At 36.0% G+C, this 16053-nt stretch overlaps 1 protein-coding gene across 11 annotated transcripts in view; it reads left to right on the top strand.

Annotated features, from left to right (window-relative positions):
* Positions 1-867: 867 nt before the first annotated feature.
* The window catches only part of LOC145674591 (SMAD family member 2-like), a 36355-nt gene continuing 21169 nt past the window's right edge, over positions 868-16053 (top strand). Inside the window, exons 1-2 of one of the 11 annotated variants that reach the window (XM_081744796.1) lie at positions 868-1086; positions 14838-14983. Coding sequence is in view for 2 of the 11 variants with exons in the window: in XM_081744806.1 (XP_081600932.1) it covers positions 5316-5380; positions 14838-14983 (211 nt within the window). In the remaining 9 variants the exon portion in view is untranslated. The other 10 variants (XM_081744806.1, XM_081744805.1, XM_081744799.1 and 7 more) reach the window with 10 other exon arrangements.

Raw genomic sequence — 16053 nt, 5'->3', positions numbered from 1 at the left:
TGTTATATTTGCGGTGAATTTGTTTAAAAAGCATATTGCACTTATTTTCATATAAAACTTGATGATTAATCAAAACCATAGGTTTCACATAATGTGCGCCGTTCTTTTGTAGAATCTTTGAGAAATTGGAATAAGGGAAATCAGGTGTCTATGCCGTTTGGAATCCCTATGGTTTGTAGGGACCGAAGAATCATACTGTTACTTGTTACTTCTGCTGTTGTGAAACTATTGGCCTCAATATTAGAAATAAGATGGTAGTTTACTCAAATATTTAATCAGCTATAGAGTCATGGTCCAGACATTCCTATCCCAAAACCTTCATCACTGCTAAAGTGTTTTAGTGATTCTAGTTCCCCATGCCGGAAAAGTGACATAGAAGATGACAACTTTGAACCCCCTAGTGTTTCATTTCAGCCTAAGAATGAAAATATTTTAGTAAGTGAATATATTTATATTCATTCATATTTACATTTCAGTACTGACATCTGTTTAGTTCTTTCGTATTTCTGTTGCCATGTATAATATATACAGTACATACAAATTTTGTGGTATTGGGATGGATTTTCAAAATCAATTTGCGGAAATACCTAGGGTGATGAGAAAAAAACGGATTTCATTTTCCGAATCAGCGAATCAAGAACTATTAACTTCACCTATCAAAACGAAAACAACATTCAGATGGTTTTCATTTGCAGCCCTGTGTTATCGCAATATATTTTATGATGCGTTAACGCAAATTGTTACGGAATATTACCCCAATTGTCGATGAAGTTGCAATTACTTCGCTTCGCATAGACAAATTGGGCCTTATGCAGAGTCATTCTGTTGCGTGTTTGGTTCCATACTAAAGAGTTTTCTAACATATGTTTGCTGCAGTAGTCATTCGTTTAGTGTGAATCTAATCATACTTCAAAACTACTCTGTATAAGGACTTTGTGTCATAGAGGAAGATGTATTGTGTATTCTGGAATCTGGCAACACTGTGGTCATCTGTTATTGAGCGCTGGAGTTCGGTCAAGGATTGATGTCGTTGGGATAATTTATAGTTTATAAACCTCAATCTGATCCAGATTGAGAAGATTCATGGTGATTTTGAAATCATAAAATGTTTTGCCAATCTAAATTGCTAAGTTCAATAGAATAGAATACTTTATATTAGTCTTAGACAACTTAGCTGGAATAGACATCGTCAGGAATAATAGTTAAATTGTAAAGAATATTGAAATGAATTAAAAATGTTAATAAACCTATTACTCTTACTCTATTAATAACATTTGAATTGTTACTCTTAATCAATGCAATTTGCAATTCATACTTCAAATTTGCAGTAATGGCACTACCTCTTAACTATAAGCAAGAGCCCGTTATTACAACTATTGGGTGATATCAATAAAAATAAGTAACTACTCCTGAGAAGTCCTGCTCGAGAATCGGAGTAACTACACCTGGAGTAATCTCCTCCCTCAATTTCGTATCAATAAAACAAGCCACTACTCAGGTCTAGTCTGCTCCAGATTTATGAACATTTACTCGCGCTTCCTCTGCACGTAGCACTGAGTCGTATCAATAAAAGAAGTGATTACTAATTTCTCCCATTCATCGCGCAGTCATTTCGTTGTTTTTAACCTATGGCGTGTATCTTAAAAGCCATGAAACGGACAAGTAGGAACGATAGCTTCAATCAAAGTGCATTTGTGGATATTCTAAAAGAGTTTCCAGTGGTACTTTCAAAGTCACAGCTACCAGAAAGTAAACGAAGAAAAGCCGAAACTGAAGGTAATTACAGTGAAATGCAACGAAATATCAAATACATCTACGACTGAGACACAAATTCAAAACAGAATCTTTAATATTCAAGCGAGAATAAAACAAAAATTAAAAAGGAGAAAAATAAAAAAATAAAAATAAAAAAACGGGAAAGAAGGAAGTAATATTGAAACCATGGGAATGAACCTATTTGAGCTGACGGATGTTGATTGGAATCCAGCAATATCAAGATTAACACGACAAGCGCATATCACGTGTTGTCCAAGGTCTTTGTAGATTGTTTGGCTTTAAGAACGAAATCAGACACTTGGCTCCTTTGTTTTCTTTTTAATAAAGTCCAGCCACCTACGTCATAAATCACGTCCATCTGATTGCATTTTCCGCACCATACGTGTCCCCTTTCGCCTTGACATAAACAAAATACATTCTTATGTATACACCCTTTCTATCAGCGTTGAGTTGAGTTGATTATTAGTTTAACGTCCTTTTCAGTAGCGTGCCTTTATGAGACAGAACCCACTGATTAACGTGGAATCCAAACCACATGAGCTCCTGCCGGGAATCGAACGCGGGTCTCCTATGCCAAAGGCATGTACGCTAACCGCTTAGCCACGAAATAGCTCTTCCTATTAACGTATTACTCTCCAAAATACTAGGTTTCTTTAATGCCACTTGTGTATAGTCAAGTGCTCCGATAGCACCCGGAAATGTATATTGTTCTTGCCACTCTGCCTTTGCTGTTTGTATATTACGCACACTTCCGGAAACAATCCATTTTCAGGTACTCATAGCCACACCAGAATCCCCTGACATTCCGACCTTGAATCCCGGATCACTCACGTAACGCAAGAAAACAAAGAGTACCGATTTCTCTGTAAATTGGAGGGGGGAGGGCATTCAGATGCAGAAGGTATATATATCAGGATTTTAAGACAAATTGCACTCTAATTATGCAAAATATTGTATATTCATAAATGCAATAGGGGGCCCACATGAGCTTTGGGGGGCCCGGGTCCCCTGGCCCCCACAGGATCGGCGCCCTTGAAGAAAACCCGCATCTTTTCATCATTACGTAGTCCACCACCCCGAATTTCCGTTGATTCTCCTTAAAAAATGTTGTGCTAATTACTACATTTTCTTTCATAAACTTATAATGCTTTTTGTAATCTCCATTTCCAACATTTCTATGCAGTTTATAAGCTTTTCTACGTAGTAAAACAATCATATACTCTGCCATATTTCGCACGGAGTCACCTATTTAGCTTGCTCCACAAATTTGGAGAAGTTACTAGCATCACAGAGGAGTCTTTGATTTTTATTGATATCAAACGCGTAGTAGTTACTCGGCTCGAGAACAGAGGTGTGGTTACTTCAAAAGGGCGGGGCTTCTCCGAGGTCAGCCGAGACGACTAGTGCTCAGTTCTCTTTTTATTGATACCAATGCGAGTAACTACTTCAAAATTGGGCGTAATGAGTAACTTCTCCGTTTTATTGATATCACCCATTATAGGGTTAAACCCATTACTACATCTCAAATTCGGTTGAAGTTGCGTAGGAGCATTAGCAATAGTGGTACTAGGTTACGTAATGGTAGATTCAGTTCAGGGGTTATGTTTAGCAGAAGGGGTCCAAAAGCAAAATTTACGGGATAAATGAATAATGCAAGTTCTTAAACTTAACAATGCGTAACCAAATCGGCATATATTCCGAAGTTGGGCGTCCGCTTTCGCCACGTTTTTTCGCTGTTATATCCTTTCCACATTTTCTGCAATTTGTTATTAGGTTCATTAATCCGTGCTCTTCACAAACTTTTAAAATATTTTGCTCGTTATCAACGTATTGCTTCACAAATGCTAAAACTGTTAGTTAATTCCCCTTGTACATTCGCCATGTTGATAACATAAATGCTCGTTTCTTTCCCACAATGCAACTGTTCGGTTACCTTGCGCCAAGTAGTTCCCTCCGCTCATCGTATAGTCCCATGTTTATAACCGCTTATATATAAGAAATAAACAGATTTTTCGAGACTCTTATATATTATCAAGCACACAAATGATCAAAGTATCCATATATTTCCTGTAAGTTTTAAAAATTTTGCTGGAAACGGACGCCCAACTTTGGAATTTAACACACCAAATCTAACCTAATATTAGTAGAAATAGCGAAATTCTGTAATTTTTTGGAAAATTATGCTGGACCCATACTCTAACATAATGTAACATAAACTAACCTAATCTTAACAGAAATGACCGAAATTGTAATATTTTTCAGAAACAATTGCTGGACCCCTTCTGCTAAACATTAGCCCAGTTCAGTACTACTAATATGTTTTGAATCCTTTAAAATGTGCCGTCTACGGGACTTTGTCCTCAAAATTTTCTCAGTTGACGTTTACACTTTATAAATTACTAGCAGCGTTCACCCCGCTTCGCTGCGGTCACCCCGGAACGCAATAAACTTTGTTACTTAGATAATTTTTACTTTTTCGCTTTCAAGTGATATGATAAAAACCATAGAAGATTGCAGTAAATCTTAACATTATATCGCCTGTCATTTATGTTAACCCGCCCCGCTTCGCTGCGGTCATCCCGGTGCTGGCATATTGTAAAAGTGTCTGTAAAAATAAGCAAATCAATTAAAAAATTTTAAACAGAAGATTCAAGCTATTTTCCGCTGTATATCGCCTGTCATTTATGTTAACCCGCCGAGTGACACGGTCATGCGGGTTGCATATAAATACGTTTATTTTTACCTATGATGAACTAATAACAAAGGATTTGTACGTTATGGACACTTGAATGGTCAATTATCTCAAGACACTGGTAATTAAAAATTAAAGTGATATGATAAAAACCATCTAGGGTCCAAATCCTAATAACCCCCCAAAAATGAAAGAAATTGGTTCAGCCGTATTAGCGTGATGAGCGGACAAAATTTTGTACGTTCTCTTTTATATATATAGACAAATGCATTCCTGAAATTTCGTAATATATATATTCAGTTTCCTATTAATATTTCTAATGTGATTGGGAAACTGCTTACATATACAGGTAACAAGTTGAATAGTGCCCTTCCATCATGTTTAAAGTTTTACTGCGTCTTGCATAATCTGACAGACGGCGTTTCTAAATTCTCTGTGTACCTTGCATTATAATTCTGTACGTAGATCGCAAATTAAAAGTAGTCTGGTTTCCTTTAATGTGCATTGAAGTACGATAGATATTTATTGAGGGAACTGTCATGATTCGGTATTTGAAAATATCCCTACAGCGCTCAGTGTCAGGTACGCCTTTAATACCACATAATGTCTTTTGCATTTTGAATACGTCCTTTGCACCTGCAGAGTTTCCCCATAGTGAATTACCGTACAATAAATATGAGTGAAAAGAGCATATTATACTGAAGTCGTTATTTTCTCTCTTACAGGCTGCTTTTAATTTCCGCAGTGCATATAGATCACGAGCCAGTTCTTTGTATTCTTCCTGAGTGTGCAATGTTAGTCAGAATGTTGATTTTGAGTTAAACGTTCCTTTCAGCAGCGGGGCTGCATGAGACAAGAACTGATAAACGTGAAAACCGAAACACATGGGCTCCCGCAGGGTCCAGTCAAAATGTATTAATAATAATCATTATTTTTTTTCACTCAAAATAGGTCTATATACTTCAAAGTGCCGCCAAATGCATCTTACATTGCATTCTGTGTCAGTATTATGATTAGCAAGAGATTTAGAGCTAATGACTTACCTCTTAACCTAATTGCGCAGTGTTGAAAAAAAAATCGTCTAATGGAACTGCGATTGTAGGAATATTTCAGAATGAGTAATGGCGTTTAGCAAACACAGGGGAGATGGACTTTAGTTAATTCGGTGCAGCGGTAGTTTGGGCGCACCACGTTTTGGAAAATTTACAGATAAAATTCAATACTTTTCATAAAAAGGCGTGTTTATAAGGAACAAATTTCTGTAGGCTACATAATTAAATACAAAATACAGCTTTATTTTAGGTTACAAGTATAGGGTTAGTGTAAAATCACTACAAGTCCTTTACGACGGATAACATAAGTCAGTGCATGCGGAAGATGGCTCTATTAAATAGTACTTTCCACAGGCGGTATATTTCTGCTTACAGTAATGTGCAGAACCAGTACTTTATGTTTACAAATAGAGCGTTCCAAGTATAAAACCATGACATATGCTATTCAAACTCGTATCATTGCCAAAACTCACATCTTTCCACTACCATCGCTTGTACACATACGCACTATCGATGACGAGCTTTGCCCTACCCTAACTCGGTTGGATAGCAATCGTGGTTTTTAGTGGCCATCTACCACAGGATGATTTTTGTTTGTTTGTTTGTTTTGTTTTTATGCTGTACATCCGATAGCCGTATTTAGACGTAAATCACGAAAGAATTGTAATTTTACAACTTTTTTGGGCCCGCGTTGGATTTTATTTATGCCAAGTGAGGTATTTTCATGTCGCCCAGTGGAAACCTTTCAGAGGACAAGAAGTAGGAAATTAGTGAAAGATTTATAGTTTTCCACCAATTCTTTCTAGTGATGCGCCAAAGGTAAATCTTTGCGGATAATTCCTTAAAATCAGGCGAATACGGAATTTGACAACATGCCAATCGATTATACATGCACACTTTATATGGAAACACAAATCATAGTTCGATCAGTTCAAAGTAATATTCAATTACAACGTTAGGAGCCTTCAGAAGTCTCGTTCCTGTTTTGTAATCGAGGACCTGTGCACAGCAGAGTGGATCCAATATTTTCAAGCAGAATCACGTAAACGTTTTGTCATTTATGAGTAAATTCTTTATTTTTACCTTAGAGACTTGTTTCTTAAGAATTTCTCGGTGCGTATTCACTTTACGAGGACTGTATCTTGAATGAATTCTGCGTCCAGTTATATGGCATAAAATCTACAGTGTAGAAAACAAAGCAGCCTATGCTAGATTGTCACTACAAACCACCAATGGTATCTGACAGAGTCAGGGCTGGAGCGAAGCAGCGGGTTCGTTCTGTATCGAGTACGTGTGTCCGAGAATGGTTGTGGAACTCAGGTCTTACCTTTATAAAACTGATGGTATATATTTTACGTAACTTGTTTTCGTTCCTTGTTGTCTTCTTCCATTTTTAGACCTTTTATCGTTGAAATATAAGAACATTGAACTCCAATCATTGAACAGTCCACTACTGTGTTTATTAACTTCCACATTAGTCTTATGTAAATCTATTTTTGTATATATATAAAATAATATTAATATTATAATTTTAGATGGAAAGTCTTTTTTGCTATTTCTTTGATTTTACAAACATAAATTTTATTTTAGTTTTATATATATATTATTCAAAAGTCCATTCAGTTTCGTATTTCGAGTCGGTGTTGAATTGTTCATTGGCGGTCAACATGGTACATGATTGTAATGTCTGAATCTGTGGAAGTGTATATTCCAGTATATTGCTTTATAGCTCGTGTATTCTGTATAGAGTTTATAGTTTCTTTTACTGTTCTTTTCATGATTCTATTGTGTTTGTATGTGTGTTTGGGTTTAGTGGGTATAGTTTTTTTCTTTTCTTTTTTTTTTAGCATACTGTTTTTTGATCTTTGAAATTCATATGTTCCCAGCGGGTATATTGTTTTGTATTTTCTGATGTTATTGATTTTTCTGGTTAGTTTTTTTTTTTTTTTTTTTTTCACAGTTCGGTGAATTCCGACAATATAAGTTACTTGAAATTCTTAGTTAACCAAAATTCCACTTACCTACATTGAAGGATTTTATTTGATGTCATAATATTTTCAAATAGTATGCGTTTAGGTGTTGTGGGGGCTCTGCCCAACTTTTCTTTTATAATGTAGATTGTGGGGAAAAAAATCCTTTTAAACAAGTTATTTTGCTTTGAAATAGTTTCCTTTGTCGTAATTCAGCTGACTTGGTCTCTGGTTGGTGGACCTGGAGCGAGACCTGTAGTCTACAACCTATTGTGCGTCTGTAGGGAGCAGGCACGTTAGTGATGCTAGGTATGCATGTAAACGAGGATGTAACTAGGAATATAACTACAGCGTGTGTGCATATGACATAAAAGTTTGGTGCATAAAACATTGTTTAACTTTAAAACACGAACAAACTTGTGTTAGATGCCTGCAAAAATCTCGAATGCTATCTAACCGAGTCAATACAGAAACGCAGCACGGGGTCAAGTAATATTCGAGAGGGAACGGACGCGTGAGCGAAGGTGAGTGTACGCAAAGGGAGGAGGATGATGAGAACCATATATAGCATAAAAATGCATGTTGTGCGTTTGGAACAGCTTTGGGTCACTTCTGTGACCATTTTGTTGATTGCTTTCACTTAGCTCTTCATTTCATCGTGTTTCTCTTATGGAAAACTACGTAGTAAAATGCACACTTTCCATTTCGTGTTTCTACCTTATGAGAGAGGTAATTTCCCGATATATTTTGATTAGGTGTACATTTCTATTACGAAATGAAGTAGAAGTAATTTCTATTACCTTCATGATTGTACAAATTTATCCCGCCATCAGATGGGATAGCACCCAAAATTTTGCTCCAATTCACCACGTTTGGTTCAGTTGCAAATCTACTCTTATTAGTTTTCGCTCTACATTTCAGTATTTTCCTCCGTTACTTAAGGTTACACTTTCTAAGTTCATTATTATTGCCTGTTTGCCTGATATCACATCAATACGCGAACTCATATGGTCTACAATTTAACTTCGTATTTTTCCGTAGCCGCGGTGGCTCAGTGGTAGAGCGTTCACCTATGGTGCGTGGGATCCCTGGTTCGATTCCAGTTCGCGCCAAGTGGGCTTTCTGGTGGACAAGCGCTATATTCGTGAATTTTTTCGGGGTTCTTCAGTTTCCTCCCACTGTCTTCATTCCACCATTTCATTCATTCTCATCACCGTATCCTTTAGCCTACCCGGCATAAATGTGGGACGGTAAAGCTCGTTAGTTTTTTCCCTAATTAATTACCCTATAGAAATGATTTTATTACCTTTTTTTGTTACTCCCATGCTAACTTTTCACTTGATTCTGTTCATTTCTTCGTAAATGTGCTTCGTGGCCGCCATTTACGGTAGTTAACCCGAAATATTTTATGTTCTTACATGAGTAATGTGTTACATTATTTTAGAACAGCAGTGTTAAAGCAATGAAGGCATGTCCGGATCCTACCTCTGTCGTTCATATTAACATACAAGTACACACTACAACACATAAGGTAAGCGTTTTTATACCATATACAGTGGCTTCCGCTACCCTCGTTTATGTGTATGGTCACCCTCGCTGACATGCCTGCTTCCTGCGGACGCACGCTCATTCTCCTGCCATCATTTGCTTCAAAGATAGCATTCATATATTTTAGTAGCAACTTAGCACAAATTTAGACTTAAGCTCAGTTGCAGCAACCGAAGATTAATTCGTGGATAGGGATTACACTACAGTTAATCATCGAAGTGAGGATAATATGTTGCACCAACACTTATCTGAAGATTATATCGCCAAATCATAGGATTAAGGTTAGCCATCAAAAACCGCAGATTAATCCTTGATAATGTCGCGATCAGCTGTGAGTAGAGTAAATATTCTTGCAAAAGATTTATATGAATTTGAAGTACTGTGTGAGGTAAAATAAGCTATCCGACCTAGAAGAATAATGAGAGGCAGGCGAAATCCTTTTGAGTACTTCAAGGATGATGAATTTTGTATTCGTGTTCGCTTGTCGAAGTATTCTGTTTTGGATAGTTTACTGCGTTTTGTTGCAATATTGCTTGCAGGAAATTATATCAATAAGTTGGTTGTTTATGTGGTTATGTGGATATAAATAGTGTTACTATGCATATTTCAATTGTTCCTAAATCAAAAAGGAGTGATATTCGTATCATTAAAAATCTGTCATTACTACAATGGACCAATTAATGTAGCATACTTGCACTAATTCATTATGATATTTATTTTATTGACTTATTTACTATAGTTTGCGAATTGAAGAAATTTAGTTCCTAGTAGCCATCTAGGTTAAATTTATCTCACATTTAAGGTGATTATAAGATTCTACCTTGCTGCAAGACCAAGGTTGTCTGTTTTAAACCAAGGTGGTTAAACCAGCTAATTATTTAAAAAAAAAAAAAAAAAAAATGTTTAAACCAAAATAAAATAGAGGAACGAAAAACGCATTAAATCGTTTGAACTTTATGGTGACGTTTCCACATATCAAACTATCTACATTAGTTTTATCTACTTTCCACCTTTTAATCAAGGGGACCTGTGTTCAATTTTCGGTCGAACCACAACCCATCTTTCAAGTGTAAACCAAGTAGCGATTCGAAGTGTCCCTTTAAGCGAAAGTCTTTACCGTGATAACCTTGGTATTTCATAAGGATGTTAAGCCTAAACATACGAAACGAAACCAAATTATATATTTCTGCTTTCCTGAATGCCTGTTGTTTTATAAAGAAGCCGAGGTTGCTTTAATATATTGATAGAAATTGGCAAAATTTATCAACTGCCTACGCAGCTTCCAACATCAGCTTGGATTTAACTTTGTTTTAATTTTATTGAATGATATCTACATACCAAATTTGCAATTTAATACTTCAGTTTTAGCGTACTGATTAGGATACGTTGACCGTAAAATTTTACATGGAAATACATTTAAAGTAATAATAGGATTTTCCCAATGGCTAAGGCGGGAGTTTCCCAATTTATATATAACTCTGTATAATGTTTTTACTTCTGTAACTGTTTATTTTTTGTCCTTTTGAAATGGCTTTTGACAGTTATATTAACAAGTCGGCCTATGTAAAGATTATTACAACATATTTTTATCAGGAGTCCTTCGCGGGTGAGTCGGCAGACGCATCACATTTGTGACAAATTAGTCCCGGTTTCATGTCCAAAATGAACAATTTCTCTGGGATGTAAGCCGATGAAGCGGTTTGGATTGCGCTTTAAGCTTATGCTACCCCTTCCATCATAACCCTGTTGTTGCATAAGAACACCAAGGCGAAACAAACTTATTTCTGTCCATATGTAATATAAATACATAGAGCAAATTGTTTAAAACAAAAAAAGCCCGGTTTAAACCAAAAAAAAAAAAAAAAAAATTTGCTTTTTCAATAAAAACCATGGTTTTTGCCAACCCTGTGCAAGACACACACTTGGGGTCAATTATATTTTATCGCATACACTACTCCATTCGTTCATTTAACAAGCATTTTGAATCTTTGCAGTTTTGCTTTATTTGGGTTGAATATGCCCTTGTATATTAAATATTGCAGTATTACGTGAAAAGAAAATTAATAAACCGGAGCAGAAAATCGGAACAGTTAACTTTGTATGCCATAAACTAGAATTGCTCCTATCCTTACATTAAATTTGCTAGCATGTTCTGCAAGTTTTACAATAAAAACTATTGTTTGCTGCTACCATGCTTTTACCAGAGAGCCATGCAGTAAACACCGTAAGTAATAACTTGATGAGTATATATTGTTTTAAAATGTAGGCAAATTTTCATTAGAATCTCCGGTGCACATTTACTGTATGGATCCATAGATTTGTAAAATTTACAGAAAAAAAATTGTAATGATATTTTAATAGACTAGTGTGTTACTAATCGAAATATGTTGTCTTCTTACCTGTGAGATACGTACCTACGTAAAAGTACATTAATGAAAATCGAATCTGTTTACTTCTGTACGCATTTCCCTATAAGATAGTTATTAACCATGACGTGCAACTACAAAGCTTCACATAATTGCGAAATTTACGTTAGTAATGTTTTATGTTAATTTGGGCATTTGTGCTGTATTGCCGAACATACGAAACAAGAAAATCGAAGAAAAAAAAAATGAAATGTACTACATTTCGTTAGATTAGAGTAGATAACATTAGGTTAGGTTGCCTTACAAGTCAGTTATCATGAAAACAGATGCAGGTGAACTTTTACAGCTTGGAATAAAAAATACCTACATTCGTATAAGTATGGCGTCCGGATATAGTTACAGCATGTAAACTACAGTGCAAAAGACAAACCAACCTGTGCTAGGTGGTCATTAAAAAGAACAAGTGCTATCTAACCGAGTCAGGATAGGGTGAAGCTAGTAGCCCCGCACGATAGCGCGGATGTGCGTCCGAAGGGAGCAGGCACATCAACGACGGCGTGTATGCGCGTATAAGAAGGTAATGAAAACAGGTGGGTTTTGGTAATGGGTGATGTCAATAAAACGAAAAAGTTACTCATTATTCCCAATTTTGGAGTATTTACTCGCATTTCTATCAATAAAAGGAGAACTGAGCACTACTCGTTTCGGCTGACCGGAGAAGCTCTGCCCCCTTTAAGTAACCACGTCTCTATTCTCGAGCCGAGTAACTACTCCGCGTTTGTTATCAATAAAAATCAAAAATCTGTAATGCAGGTAACTTCTTCCGATTTGTAGGGCAAGCTCAGTAGGTGACTCCGTGCGAAATATGGCAGAGTATATGATTGTTTTGTAGCGTAGAAAAACTTTTAAGCTGCGTAGAAATGTTGCAAATGGTGAAGAAAAATATTATAGGTTCATGAAAGAAAATGTAGAGTGATTAGCACAACATTTTTTACCATCCATCAACTGTAGCCTCTTTCGCCGCTCTCTGTTTCTCCTGCCACCATATGTGCTACTACGGTCTTCATGACGCAGTTGCTTTCAAGGTGATGTTCCAACCAGTTTCTTTTCCTCGTTTCTATTACACCTGAAATTGTTCTTTTCTTTCCTACTATTTCTAACACTTTCTCATTTGTTTCCCGTTTGACCCAACTAATTCTCTACATTCTTTACCATCATATAGTTCAGGCTGTCTATCTTTCACGAAATCAGAAAACGGTCATGAAAGTCACGAAATTTAGCTTTTGGATCACTATTTTTTTTAACTGCACAAATGTAAGTACAGATTGGAAAATTTTGTTCCTTGAAACTTCAAAGTTCACCCCCAAAAATGTCTATGGTCGGCTTTATACGCAACCAAATCGGAAGCAAACAAAGTACGTTTCTATCGCATGGATGAAATTTCGGCCTAATTCGCACGCAAATTCGCTCTTGAAATTGTTAGGAAATTTTATGATTTGGTAAAGAAAAGGTCATGAAAAAGTCACGAAGTTTCACTTTGGAATTTTAGTAGACACCCTGATAAAGGAAAATTTTGTTCTATAAAATGTCAAAATTCTCCACTAAAAATGTCTATGGTCAGTTTTAGACGTTGCCAAATCGCAAACAAGCCACGCTTCTATCGCATGATGAAAATTGGGTCTAATTCGCAACCAAAGTCGCTCTTGAAAATGTTACGAAATGTTTATGGTTTGGTAAAGAAAAGGTCACGAAATTTCATGTTGGAATTTCAGTAGACACCATGCAGTTCTTGGGATTCTTTGTTTCCCTGACGGACAGAATTAATATAGGGCTATAGAGTTTTGGTGAACCAAATTCGTTAATGAGTGATGATAGAACAAATAAAAGAAAGGGAACCAAAAGAACCGGGGGAAATTGCAAACACAATATTAGCCATCGAAAACTCTCATGGCCTGGGTTAGAAAACCATAGATGATAACTGTACCACTGAGTCATCAGTCACCCGCTTATTAGTTTTATTGACTATTATATTAATATAAATTAATGAATGCCTGCTTATGCTAATTATTGAACAATTACATTGTATACTTCGTGAAGTCAAAAATTTGAATTTGTATTTACTGTACGTAGGTATGTTGACAATAAGCGAATGTTATCAGAATGATTGTTCAGATTTTTTTCCACTACCGCATTTCGTCTGGTTAAAAAGTAGTTTGCAGTGCTTTGGAGCAGCTGCAGGTGGGAACACGATAATGTTTGACCTCTGGTGCTTTGGGTCTCGGGTTCAAACCCTGCTCCCGCCAAGTGAACTTTGTGGTGGACATCACAGTGTGCGTGGGTTTTCTCGGGGTTCTCCCGTTTCCTCCCACTCTTCATTCCACCATTTCATTCATTTCTCACAATCACCGTCTCCCTTAGCCTAACCGGCATAATCGTGGGACGTAAAACTCAAAGATTTCAGTTTTTTCATTTACGATAATGTCTGACACATACTGGCCACTTTTCTGTGTGTGAAAATAAGACCTTCCTCATAAGGCAGTAAATAACTGCAGTAGCAATTCTCTGCCTAAGTGATAAAACATATCCAACTACTAGAAACTAATACAAGTTACAGTATATATTCATTATGTTTTTTAACAGCTACTAGCTAGGGGTTGGCAATTCCAGAAATTTTACTTTCCGGAATCCGGAAAGTAAAATCGAAAAAAATCCGACTTCGCAAAAAGTACGTTTTTTTTTTTTTTTTTTTTTTTCGAAATCTGGAAAATAAAATTTCCGTGCTACCCCCTGTATCTCCGAAACGACTTCGAATATGAGAAAACGCTTGTTTTGTTTGTTTTTTCTCTTATTCGCAGTCGTTTCGACAATACAGGGGGTAGCAACGAACTTTATGGACACCATATACATACATACAAGCTATAGCCTGATCTTTATGTAGTAGTCGTGTAGAATCTTAAGATCTGATCTAAGATTTTTCTTTTGTGTTTTTATCTTTGAATTTGTTCTTTTTCATTTGATTCTTGCTAATTTTTTTTCTAGTATATAAAATGCATAACTTCCAGCTAGATACTTTTCACTCAAATTTGTTCACAAAAGCTATAAAACGACAGCGCTTTCACTTAAAAAGACAGTATGCTAACAGGCAAAAGTTCTTAAACAAGAAGTCCTCTTTCTACCTTCTAAGAGAAAAATTATTATGAATTTCCTTACCGAAACTAGTTTATCTTCCAAAACATTTCCTTACTAGCAACATTTTAAGACGTTTTGCGAATATTGTAGCAATTGAAATACCAATTAAATATTTCTCAAGTGATGGGCTAAATAGATTCTACCATCTCTGATTTCTTTAGTGAGGTAATTTATTTCTTAGTATATGTATTTTATACAGAAGCAAACTATGTAGGTCTCATGTTGTTTGGTATATTTGTTGCAGGTTTGACTCGGTCACCCTGAGCCCTTCTGTTGATGCTCAGCCTCTTCTATGCTATGAACCTGCGTTGTTGTCGTCGATCAGTTATTATGAGCTGAACATACGGGTTCACGCATCGCAACTATCGATTACGGTAGATGGATTTACAGGTCAGTGGAAACTTCAGATACATATACTGGAAAATGAGTTGATCATTGACGTATTTATATTTAAAAAAAAATAAATAAATAAATAAATAAAAAAAGTGGTGAAACTTTTATATTAGTTTATCTTTGTACGGAAATTTATAGCTTTTGAGGAAGTTAATACATTTAAGATGCAAAATTAAAATGAAGAGGGAATCCTACTTATTTTACTACTTAAGATGCAAAATTGTCATAACCGTGTAAAATTTGCTTAATGCAGCTTAAAACAGCTACGGACTAATTATATTACGAAAGAACGGAAATGTGTTTAATCGTTTAATGCTGTTTTTATAACCATTATATCTAAGTACTTGGTCGAACGTAACCGTTTGACTTAAGAATCAGTATTTGGGAAGGGGGTGATTCATTGTGGAGCGCTAATAAATCAGAAAAGAAAATAGTTAGATTTTTGCTGTTAGATCAGTGGCGTAACTGAGGGGCCTGCAGTGCGGGGAGGCCCGCAGAGTTTGGGGGCCCACCGCGAAGCAAATGCCAAAAACTATAGGCTACAAAAAATGAGCTGAATACGAAATATCCATTTCTCTGAACAATATTATTTACTTTAGAAAAGAAAAATATGTTGTGTGTGAAAAAGCATCCATTCTAGCAACACCAGTTTAAAAAATCATCTTAGAACTCGAAGTTTAAGGAAAAACAATTTTTGCCTTTTTCGGTGAGTATTAATTTTAATTGTAGTTTTATTATACGTATACCATGGGTTTATTAACCATTGTCTTGTACAAGGGCATAATATAGTGGGAAGTTAATGGGCATGGGAAGGGGGAACCAAATATAATCCTGGGGGGGGCTAACATTTTTGCGTTACGCTACTGTGTTAGATTAAATTAAATAACATATTGAGATAGAGGAACAAGAAACAATCAAATAAATAAAACTGAATTAACTGTCGTTTTTGGTAAATGAATGCTTTTGCATTGTTCTTCTTTAATAGCACCTTCCAAATACAATATTCTGACGATCAGTTCTTCAAGTAGCATTAGTGATATTCTCGTAGTAATAGTAATAATAATAAA

The sequence above is a fragment of the Thermobia domestica genome, chromosome 17, assembly GCF_964235325.1.
Source record: "Thermobia domestica chromosome 17, izTheDome1.hap1.1, whole genome shotgun sequence".
In the NCBI taxonomy this organism is placed as follows: domain Eukaryota; kingdom Metazoa; phylum Arthropoda; class Insecta; order Zygentoma; family Lepismatidae; genus Thermobia; species Thermobia domestica.
This window is presented reverse-complemented; position numbering and strand designations above follow the sequence as displayed.